At 34.0% G+C, this 11906-nt stretch overlaps 1 protein-coding gene across 7 annotated transcripts in view; it reads right to left on the bottom strand.

Annotated features, from left to right (window-relative positions):
- Positions 1 to 2810: 2810 nt before the first annotated feature.
- LOC138715483 (cGMP-dependent protein kinase, isozyme 1-like) overlaps positions 2811 to 11906 on the bottom strand; it is a 280131-nt gene continuing 271035 nt past the window's right edge. For all 7 annotated transcript variants that reach the window (XM_069848430.1, XM_069848431.1, XM_069848432.1 and 4 more), the window contains 3 exons: positions 9582 to 9767; positions 9280 to 9346; positions 2811 to 3061 (listed from right to left, as the gene is read on the bottom strand). In XM_069848430.1, the coding sequence (XP_069704531.1) occupies positions 2966 to 3061; positions 9280 to 9346; positions 9582 to 9767 (349 nt within the window). In that variant the 3' untranslated portion in view covers positions 2811 to 2965. The remainder of the gene's footprint in view (positions 3062 to 9279; positions 9347 to 9581; positions 9768 to 11906) is intronic.

Below are 11906 nucleotides of genomic sequence, written 5' to 3'. Positions count from 1 at the left end.
ACAGGTAGGGTAAATAAATTTCATAAAATGTCAGTACTGGGAGAAAAAGTGAAAGGCGATTGCCATGTGTCATTTACAAACTCTGAGATTTTCAGCTATAGTGTGATACGCAATTCGTTTGAATTTTATTTTTTCTTCTGTCTTTTTTGAAGGACCACAAGGGCCGACCTCGAGGACCACAGGTGGTCTGCGGACCATAGTTTGAGAAATGCTATATTAGAGCATCTGAACGTTTTGAATTTGAGATTGCAAGGAAAGAATAAATCAATTTGTGTCGACAGATATTGTTAAAAGCTTTCAGATGAAGATTCTATTGTGGATGTCACAGATCTCACAGCACAATTTTTATAATTTCAACGCCTTCAGTCACTGAACTTCTGGTCAACAGTTCCAGCCCAAGTTGGATTTGTTTTGTGATCCTTACTCATCAAACCCAGAAAATATACCAACACAGTTACAATTGAATACCTGAATTGACAAACATTTCAAGTTCAAAATTTACCGAATTCGACTTTTTACCTAACAAGTTGTGTTTTACGTAGGCTATCATTCTAGAAAAGAATATCCCAAGTCCGACTCTAAGCCTGTGTTTTTGGATCATACAAATATTTATTTCAATACTCATAATGCAAGCCTATATAGTTTCTTTGTGCTCCTGAAAAATTTACTTCAATGGACTTGGAATGTTAGCCAATTCAGGTCTTCCATTAGAAATTATTTTGCTGCAGGAAACAACATTTCACCGGACATAAGAAAGCTGGGGTCGGCAAAAATCAGAAAAAGCACTTCTGAATTATGCGAGAAGTCAGGAATTTAAATTTGTTTCTAGAAATGTGATGATGCTCATATAAGTAGTACAGTTAATAACAATAATTAGGCTAATTACAGGCCTCATTATGTAAAAGTGCTTAATTTAAAGAGAAGCTATGTTTATTATTAGTTATATCCTACTATTTTATAATTAATTGCATTTATTAGAGAGGTACATGCTGCAAAACATGCTTTCATTTGTTTTCTTGTATGAGCGTAACACATTATCTATTACTGAAGAGCAGTTTAATTCATCTTGCAGTGGTAGGCCAATAGAGTTCATTTTACTCACCGCTACTGCCTGCAGAATAGATTCATTGGAACCCATGAGCACTTGGGAGCACGTAGAGTCTTTCACGTGCTCTGACCTTGACATCACTGGTTTAAAACAATATGTGGGTGTGATATTCAAAGCTAGTTAGTTGATGTTGTGAATATTGTGCATGGTTGATTTATATTCTAAATACTAGTAATTGATCTTTGAAAATATATTTCTAATACATTTCTACACACAAAGTAGACATCTCATGATTTTGTAACTGCACAATAATTTCATCAAGAAATAAGTTCATCTTTTAACATACCAGTAATAATATGTTAGGCTATATGTTGATTCATTTTTGACAGAGGAAGTTCAGATGGATTACCGGTACTGTTCCAGTAACTCTACTACAATCCACAGATAATTCGAACTAGATAATTGTGAATTTTGCACACAATTAGATTACAATATATATTACTACTTCACCTCTCCAGCCGTGTTAGTGAAACCTGTTTCAAGATCATATTACTGACTTGCATTTCAGAATTATAATATTATAGGTAGGGCTAGGATTTTGATGACCTATAAATCATGAAAAAATGTTCTAAAAACAATGCATTTATGACCTAAAAATCTTTAAAAAAATGCCCTTAAAATGCCCTAAAAGTTGATCTTACATTCTAAAATTGGCTTAGTAGGAAAAGGAGTTTTGTGCTACTTAATATTTAGACTAGTAATTAAATTAAATTCTAGTACCAACATTTAAGTTTATTTAGTTTTACATAATTTTTCTAAGTGGTACACTTTAATTAATTATTTTACCTGATGTAGTTTCCATGTAGCCCATCACAAGGCCACTCTTATACGGAATTAGCAAGTACCGGTATAGAGGAGTCCATATTGCAGGGATGGTTGGACTGATCCATTACATGGGGTGTACTACGTTAAAAGGTCAATATTTGTGTATAAAAACGATTAAAATATTATACAAAATAATGGGTATTAGCCACCGGTGTAACTCGGTCGGTTAAGGAGCTTGCCTGCCGACCTGGAGTTGCGGTTGGGCGTGGGTTCGATTCCCGCTTGGGCTAATCTGGTTGGGTTTTTTCTGAGGTTTTTCCCAACCGCAAGGTAATTGTCAGGTAATCTATGGCGAATCCTCGGCCTCATCTCGCCAAATATCATATCACTATCACCAACTCCATCGGCACTAAATAACCTCGTAGTTGGTACAGCGTCGTTAAATAACCAAGTAAAAAATAAAGAGTAATAATGGACAAAATATGTAGACAAGATATCAAAGGAAATAAACATTATTTTATATTAATAATGGAGATTTGTGGCCAAAATTAAATGAAAATGCCTCAGAAATGTCCGAATAACACAAAAGATGCTCTTATGAGTTGAAACAGGCAAAAAATTAAAAAAAATGCCGTAACAAATATGTCTTAAAACACTCAGTTTATCACATAACATATAAATACTAAAGCAGCTATGTTTCTGGCTTACTAGAAAAAAGATGCAATTTCATCAAAATCCTAGCCCTAATTATAGGTAATTATTATTGTTAACTTTTCTTACTTGAGGCCAAGAGAAATGCATAAAATTGCTGGGCACAATAAATTTAGTAATATTTGACATTATTTCAATCCATTTGGAGGAATCTATGCCTTAATCGATAACTTGCATCGAACCAAGGAGTGAATTATGTGGAGATTAAATTGAAGTTATCAAATAATACACTGAAACTTTTTATTATACAATGCACAACAGTGTAGTCAAAATCTTAAATTTAAATAAATATTTTTACACATCTTATGCACTAGAATACTTATTTCATGTTACAGTAAATCATCATTTTAACGGTATTGTTGAGCAGTAAATGTCAGAGTTTTAGAAATCCTTGTCCCAGCCAGAAGTCTCATCTGGTGGTACACTTTTGTCCTTTGGATATTTATCAAAATTACCAAGATATGTTGGCGAGGGAATCTGCAAGAAAGAAAAAGAAAATGAGAGGGTAGGTTGCAGAGTTGCTGTATTATATCCATCAATATATCTTAAAGAGAATTACTGAAATTGAGAATATTAATATCAGTTTACATTCACTGACATAACTTCAACTCTGTAAAAAATGATTATTTATTTTATGAACATATGGTTTAGGTTGAATAGGCGGAAGATAACTATCTGACATCTCTTACATGTCATCCATCTAACTTGACATCTGATGTTGACGTGAATAAACCATTATCAGAATAGAATTAAATAATATTAGGTAATAAATCAATCAAAAAATATAAAATCTTGTATTCATATACCACTATAGAATCAGGAAGATTACAGATTTTTCAATAAAATGAAATGAACATCATTAATATGATACAACCACATCCTGGTCAGAACAAGTTGCCTGGTTGATGTATTAAAAGCAAATGCTGAGTAGCTTTCGGTGCCAGACCCCGAACTCATTTTGCCATCATTCATTCATTCATTCATTCATTCATTCATTCATGCATTCATTCATTCATTTATTTTATTCCATAGATCTTACATGAGCAATGAAGCTTTAAGATGTGGAACAAGTCAAAATTTTACAATATTACAATTACAATTTTTGCAATTTAGAAATTTTCTACAATTTTTACAATTTTGTGCAATTTTTTACAATATTTTGGCGAGATGTAGTGAGATGAGGTGAGGTCCGAGGATTTGCCAAAATATTACCCAGCATTTGCCTTTTGGTTGGGGAAAACCATCTTCATCTTCACCCATCCTGCCTACTTCCATACTCATGTCATCCTATCATTCGGGGAGAATAAATTCGACCTAATGGATGTTCCAACCTCAGAACAGGATTCATCATCATAATCGTCAAAGAAAGTAGGCAGAGTATGGCTACACGCCAATATGCGTGGCTTTGAAAAAAAAAAAAACCGGTCATGGCTATTTGGGAGAGCCAGATTTGATCTACTGCACGCAAAATATATGATTTAAAATAATGTTAATAGATAAAACATGTTTAATTAAATTTATGCAAATTAATAATAATTTATGACTCGAGGCTTTCCCAATGTTTAATGTGGAATAACTCTTCTCTGGTTCCTTCTCAGTCAGGTGAGTTGGATTGTTGCTTCCAAGCTTTCAATGACTAGCTCTGCCCTCTTCTTCTTTTCACCTGGCTAAGAACCCGAGAAGAGTTATTCCAAATTAATAATTATTTGTAGACAAAAAAATAATAAGCAATTAGGTAGTGCTGTTAACAGTATAGAAGTCTGTTTTAACAATATGAATTTTATAGAAAGACTACGCAAGAACATAACACTATAGGCTATATTTTTTATGTTTTCCTCTTAGGCTACTTTGTCAGTCGTCTGGCTTAGTAGTTGCTCCTCTCAGCAATTAAACATTCTGTAGAGTAGGAAGAAATATGACCACCATTTAAGATACAGTAAAACCTGCCTTTGCGGTCACTTCATTTAAACGGCCACCTGTCCAAAAGGCCAATTTTCTCTGAAACCAATTGGATTTTCCATAAGATCAATACAAATTCTCTCTTTATTTAGCGGCCACCTCATGCTCCGGTCGCTATTTGGATTGGAACCTGACTAGAATAGTCACCGTCCAACAAAAAATCTTTTTTTACAGATAATGTCTGACCTATTTTTTCTATGGTTAGAGGACAGCAAGCAATAGACAGGACAATAGCTAAGTGTACAATAGAATACCCTCCATATCTTGGGGTTAGTTGGTTACTGTTTTATGACTCTTTTGTCACTTTCCACTCCGACCCTGCACAGCTATAAATTCTTACTCGTTTTTAAAGAATTGAAACACGGATTTTCTTCTATCGAAAATGTCACAGTATGATTTAGGTCAGTAGTTAACCATTCGAATTTTTTTTCTCCACTTTCTATCTTTCTCTATTTGGACCAGCTTTTACGAATATTTCTTCTTTTCATTCAGTTGATTCATAGGAACTGTGAAGATAGTTTGAGAGAGAAATCATGTCTAACAATAAATTTAGAGTGGTGTTAAGATTAGAAGTGAGACGAAAAGTTATTGAAGAAAGTGAGAAGGGAACTTCTGCGAGAAAAGTTTCAGAAATATTCAAATGTGGAAGGACACAAATAGACGGTATAATTAAGAATAAAGATGAAATATCAAAAGAATGGGAGGAAAATATGTATGGTGGCCAAAAAATGAAGAGAGAATCTGTGTTTAGTAATGTGAATGATTTCGTTTACGAATGGTTCGAGTGTGCGAGGGCGAAGAAATTACCAGTAAGTGGGCCTATGATTCAAGAGGAAGCTCTTGAAATTGCCAAAGAACTCAATGTAAGCAATTTTGTTGCTATTAATGGGCGGTTAGAGTGCTTTAGAAAACGGCATACGGTAACATTCTATTTCGTTCTGTGTCTGGTGAAGGAGTGACATTGCAACCAATGTTACTGAAGAATGGAAAAAATAGACTGCCTTCAATTATTGCGGAATATGAACTCAGAGAAATTTACAATGTTGGCGAAACAGGAAACAGATTTTTTTTTTCAGGGCCCTACCTAACAAAACTTTTAAGTTTTAAGAAAAAAGAGTGTAAAGGGGGGAAGTTGGCAAAATACAGAATAACCCTGTTCTTTTGTTGTAATGCTGCAGGAGAAAAAGAAACATTCTTAATGATAGGGAAATCATTGAAACCGAGATGTTTGAAAAATGTTGACGTGGGCTTACTGGGGGTGAAGTAGACTGCCAACGTTAAAGCTTGGATGACATCATCATTGTTTGAGAATTAGCTATGCGATTTCAATTCCAAGATTAAACGACAAAATCGCAACGTGACCCGTGAAATTAGTGTTTCTTCCCCCAAATACGACATCACACCTCCAGCCCCTTGATCAAGGTATTATCCAGTCATTTAAACTGAGGTACCGCAAGCGAGTTTTGAAAAGGCTAGTTGCGAGAATGGAAGAGGCTGACATTAATATGCACGATCGTTGTATGCGCATAGTACTAAAAAGTCAACGAAATTCAGTATTTTCATGGTAATTCATAAAAAACCGCAACCTTAATCAAGCGGCCACCTGATAAAACGGCCATTTTACAAGGTAACTTCAGATGGCCACTTTAGACAGGTTTGACTGTATAATTTATTCTTAAAATTTAATGCATTTGTAATGCGTATGTTCAGTCAGCAGTCTGAAGACTGGTTGGTACCTCATAAGTAGAGTCCTAAGTTTGGTAACCTAGTGTATCCAGGCAACCCACAACACTGGAGGTATGTATTATAGATTGGCGGCATCTGATCCTACGTACACAGTTCAGGTCTGCTGTTCAGAGTACATGCGAAAATAAAGAAAGCTAGGTGCTTGGAGATTAGTGGTCTAATAGAAGAATTTGTTAGCGAGCACTTCATTACGAGAAAGAAGAAAATGCATTTTATCAGAAAGACGAAGTTCATCATCATCATCATCCTTCACGAATTAGGCCTCTGTAGACCTGTTTCGGCCCCATCTAGCAGTCTTCTTAAAGGTCTTCCTGGTCGACGATGTCCTCTAGGTTTATATTGCATCATAATTTTTGGGATTCTTGAATTTTCCATTCTTCTTACATGATCTAGCCAATTGAATTTGTATCTGCTGATTTTTTCTTCTACTGACTCTACTTCTAATTGATCTAAAATTTCTTCATTCCTTTTTCGGTCTAAAAGAGTATATCCTGCTGTCCTCCTCAAAAATTTCATTTCCGTTGCTTTGATTCTGTTCATGTCTTTTTTCTTTAATGACCAAATCTCGCTTCCGTATAAAAGGAGGGTAATGCTAGTGTATTATATATTTTTATTATTGTAGATTTTTGTACTAATTTAGCTTTTAATGTATTGTTTATTATTCCTAGAATTTGTGTAAATTGGTAATTTTCTTGTTCACATCTTTTTCATTTTGATAAGATATTTCACAACCCAGATAATTGAAATTTTGCACTTGTTCGAGGCATTGGTTATTGTGTATTATCTTACTTCTGACTGGGTCTTGTCCTAAAAATGCCATTACTTTTGATTTTTGTGCTGAAATTTCCATCCCAAAATCTTTTAATATTTTATTTAATGTACAGTATACAATCCTCTTTGTAAATTATCCTCTGAATTGGAAATTATGACTTGATCATCGGCATAGAGTAAGGTATTTAATGTTAGAGCACAGGTTATTTTGATTCCTGATGTGTAGATTTGGTTCCATTTTAAAATAATTTCATTTATATAGATATTAAATAAAGTTGGTGATAGTGGGCAACCTTGTCGAACTCCATTATTAACTAATTTTCTTTCGGATATACAGTTATTTATTTTGACACTTATTTTGCTGTCTGTGTAGATTTCTATTATATTTTGCAATAGCAAATTTGGAATATTTTTATCTTGTAATATGTCGAATAAAAGGTCTCTTCGGACTTTATCAAAAGCTTTCACAAAATCAATAAAAGCTACATGGGTTTCTAAATTAAATTCTCTTCTTTTTTCTAACAATAGTTTCATACTAAATAATGGATCTACACATGATCTTCCTTTTCTAAAGCCATTTTGACACTCCAGAAGGAAAGTTTCAGCATGTTTTTTTAATTTTTCATTTAAAATCCTACTAAATATCTTATAACATGTGTTGAGGACATGTGTTGAAAGACGAAGTTTTTCATTTGAAACACTTAAAATGTGTACAGTCATCGATTGTAATGTCTAGAGACTCGTGAAGCACGCACTCATAATTTATTTTATTTTAAGTTTGTGCTGACTTTTATGCTTTTTCATTTGTTAATTCTAACCTTTAATTAGATCTAAAGTATCTAGATGCATTTTATTTATTGTAGAAATGAGGGGTTGACAAATTCCAGGCACCAAGTAGCCATGGCGACTAAAATTTTTATATGGCGCCGAGTTTTTTTATCGAGTTCAAAACGTTTTAAAGACTTCGATTTCTTTCATGTCACTACTACTACTACACATAATATTAACAAAAGGGTTGTAGAAAGAAATTCGAACGTATTTTTTAGATTAATATTGTTACCGGTACACTTGTGAATCTGAAGATATTGTCACTACATAGCTCCATTGAAGAGCACAGAGCGTCCTGAGAGCGTGTATTTACACTGCATAGATATTTAATATTGTCTAATATAGTTCAGTAAATTTATCTTTATCTTAGCTCGAGTGGTTTTCTCATTGCATGTGGTAGCTCCTGAAAATAAAGAAGCTGGTTCCTAAATATTTTTTTATTGTTTATCCCAGGTAAAAATGATCTTTTGTGCGAGATCGTGCGTATTTGCTTGTTTTTCGCACAGAACCAATACGCGGTAAGTGTGAAATACCACATTCAGTATTCCCAACGTAACGCACATAACAATTTCCCTCTTCTTACCACTTAAGCGCCATATTCATTTTACTGCTTTAGGCTTTTAACATATTATTTTTAGAAACATTTAACATAGTAATAATTATAAATTGGAAACTTACCACTGCAATTTCACCTAAATTGCAATGTTAATTATTGTTTTTAAATATTTGCAAAAATTAAGTAAAGTCTTCTACTCCACGAAACTTATTGCATTCCTGATACAAGTAACATTAAGGAAGCCGTGAAAAAATCAACAAGATTCCAGATGCCGATGTTATTACTGCAATATGTTATATAAATAATATTGTTAAAATATTAAAATGAAAAATAAATCATTACATAACCTTACCGTTTGTTTTAAGTTCGCATTTATAGACTGGGGGAAAAAAAAGACAGACATATATCACGGCCTGCTGGAGTATAGTAAACACAGAAAACATTTTATAGCAACAATGTTGAAGAAAGATATTTTGGTTTTCCGAAGTTGCCGTCATTAAACAGAAACCAACATTGAGATTTCATTGCAACTAATTAGAAATTCGTCTTTCAGGTATGTAATAAACGATCTTCGCACAAAATAATGTACGATACACGAGCGGTATGTTTGTTTTCATGTTCTCGGAAATTAAAAAAGCTCAACTACGTTTCGCTTTTTCAATCTTTTCCTCGAACATGAAAACGTCAACATACCGCTCTTGTAACGCATATTACTATTATTCCATGTCATGTGACAGTCACTAGTCATTATAATACCAATAATAACTTTGACCCAAAATATTTATCAATTATTGTAGCAAACAATAAAACAACAACAAAGACAACAATTACTTACTGGTCGAATAATGGGAGCCAGAATTTTCCGGTTGCGCAATGCTTCCCAGTTAAAACCTTGAAACCATCTGCAATAAAGAATATTTGAAGGCAAAATTATTATCTTTCTCTTACCTGTATAACCTTTTGGTTTATAAGATTATTCTAAACTTTTTGTTCTTATTTTTAAAATTTTTAGATTGTGGCCATCTCTAGTGTTGCTCCATTGGTTTGTGAATTGGTATTAAAAGAGAAGATAAATAAGACAGGAAAAGATAAATTAAACATTTGATGAATCAGCTTTCTGCGCATAGGCCTACATACTTGTGATTCTTGATGTCCTGAACACCAGCTTTCTGATAGCCCAGCCTCTCTGTAGCGACAGCACGGCATAATCTGCGCACCAAGTTCTGTGCCCCCTTCGTCACATGCTTTGGAAAGTGAACTGACTCTATGCCCTTGAGGATCAGGTTGTAAGTTTGCATGTGATCTTTACCTCGGAATGGAGGCCTGTAACAAAAATAGAAGTGGCACTGAATTTTGGACTACTTTTAATTACGAATATTTTTGTGTACACTTTCTTATACAGTACCACTGAAAACTATATTAGATAATTGCAGTGACGTATCAGAAAACTCGCAGTTATGTTTTGGGACCAGTTATTTATTAATTATCTTACAAATTCAAATCATATCCTGCTTATAATATGCAGAATAGTACCAAATTTTAGACACAAGAAAGAGAGAGAAATTAAAACTTAAATAAAGAAATATTCCCAGTCTAGCCATAAATACTGTCACAAACTTTTAGCGAATACTGTACGTCCTGTTTTGAGGATAATAAACCATTTTTGTGTTGAAACTCGCCCTTGACCATTGTGAGTTCAGCTGCGAAAGAGGAAGTACAGATACGGAAATAAAATTTGGAGCTCCCTTATTGTATAAGTTTTGCTTGGAACACGCCTGCACATGTGCAGAAAAGCAAAGCCCCTGTACATATGCTACCTGTGGACAGTCGTGTGAAATTGTTGCTCAATTATAGGTGGACTTCCATCAAGATTCGCTTCAAATTTTAATTCCATATCTATCTGTACATATCTCAGGTTTTAAGCATGTTGCTGTGATCGCTCTCCACAGGGTTGGCAAATCAGCTGATGATTAGGGAGCGGATTTTTATGTGCTAAAAAATTTAAATATATTTATTTTTTATGTGTTAAAAAGTACGAAAATATTTGCTAAAAATAAAAAATAAATATATTTTTTAAATATGACAAAAATACCTTATCTTGAAAAAAAAAAAAATGTTACTGGGTACTCACCAACCACATTTAAGCGCTAGTAGTTGGCCGAGAATTGCAGTGAACAACAAAGGTCATCTCCAAATTCTCCGCATGCCGATTATTTATCTCTGAACAACGACTTATACTGTGACAGGTTTTTGGATGTTTCGAGTTTTTTTATGGTGTCACACAAAAAGCTTAGATTTGATACTAGGAAAGCCAAATCGTTTTTTAAACAACCATCTTTCAGTATATCTTGAAGGATATCGATTGATAAAGCCTGATAACAAGGAATCACAACAAGATATATTGCCTTACTTGATAGACATGAGCGAGAGGCGAGAGATTTGTTTAAATTAAATAATGTTCATACCCGAGCTCTTATCTGTTGTGTTCCACAAACAGAGCGTGGAATGAAATCATCTTCGGCAACAATAAACATTCCTAATTATGTGTTGCAAGATCTCTCCTCCTTGTCCATGTTAATTTATTCTCTAATAATAACACTGATATGCTGCCTAGCAGTTCTCAGAACTTCAGGCGATACTATTACAAAAATGGATCACGGGTACACCAAACAGCGCTGAGAAATACGAAGCAACCAAGAATTCTTAAAAAGATAACGTACTTCTGAGTGATAAAATTGATATAGTTTTAAAATATTTAAAAGTTCTTGTAAAAAATTATTTAAGTAAAACAACACCAAGATCTATGTGTTTATAATAGATTTCCTGAAAATATGTATTTACATAATTTTTTGTGAAAATATATGTTTTTATGTGAAATAAAATTCGGGTTTTAAACTTGAAACTTCATGTTCGGAATTTTTAGCTTTGTTAATTGTGTTTTATCACACACAAAAAGAATATTTAATTACATAGGAGCTCCTTACTAATGATATTTTTCCAAATGCTTAAGAAGCTGAATATCGGCAGAATATTTGCCTCCGAACTATCCAGGGATTCGATGAGACCTTCTCTGTGAAAGATCAGCTGAGAACAGGCACCCAAGAGCTGCGAGGGCAGTGGTGGCTGTGAAGACAGTAGCGACCCATATTCTTTGAAATTTCATTCAAAAGCGAACTGTAATGGCTCAGGGGCTCAAAATTTTGAAAAAGATCAATATCCACAGTGCTTAGTGATGATCTTGGATTTGAAGCTTATCGTCAAAGTACTGAGCTGGGCACTTCCTAACTCCGCAGCTGAAGGAGCAGAGGGTCCTCAGATCGAGACATCTTCTGCAGTGGCATGCCAACAATGGTCAGAGAGAGCAGATTCTCTTCACCAATAAAGAAATGTTCACTATTGAAGACAATTTTAATTAGCAAAATGATATAATTTATGTGGCGAGTTCTCGGGAAGCACGTGACA

Source organism: Periplaneta americana, chromosome 15 (genome assembly GCF_040183065.1).
Source record: "Periplaneta americana isolate PAMFEO1 chromosome 15, P.americana_PAMFEO1_priV1, whole genome shotgun sequence".
Lineage (NCBI taxonomy): Eukaryota > Metazoa > Arthropoda > Insecta > Blattodea > Blattidae > Periplaneta > Periplaneta americana.
The sequence above is the reverse complement of the archived record's forward strand: the minus strand, read 5'-3'. Positions and strand labels throughout refer to the sequence as shown.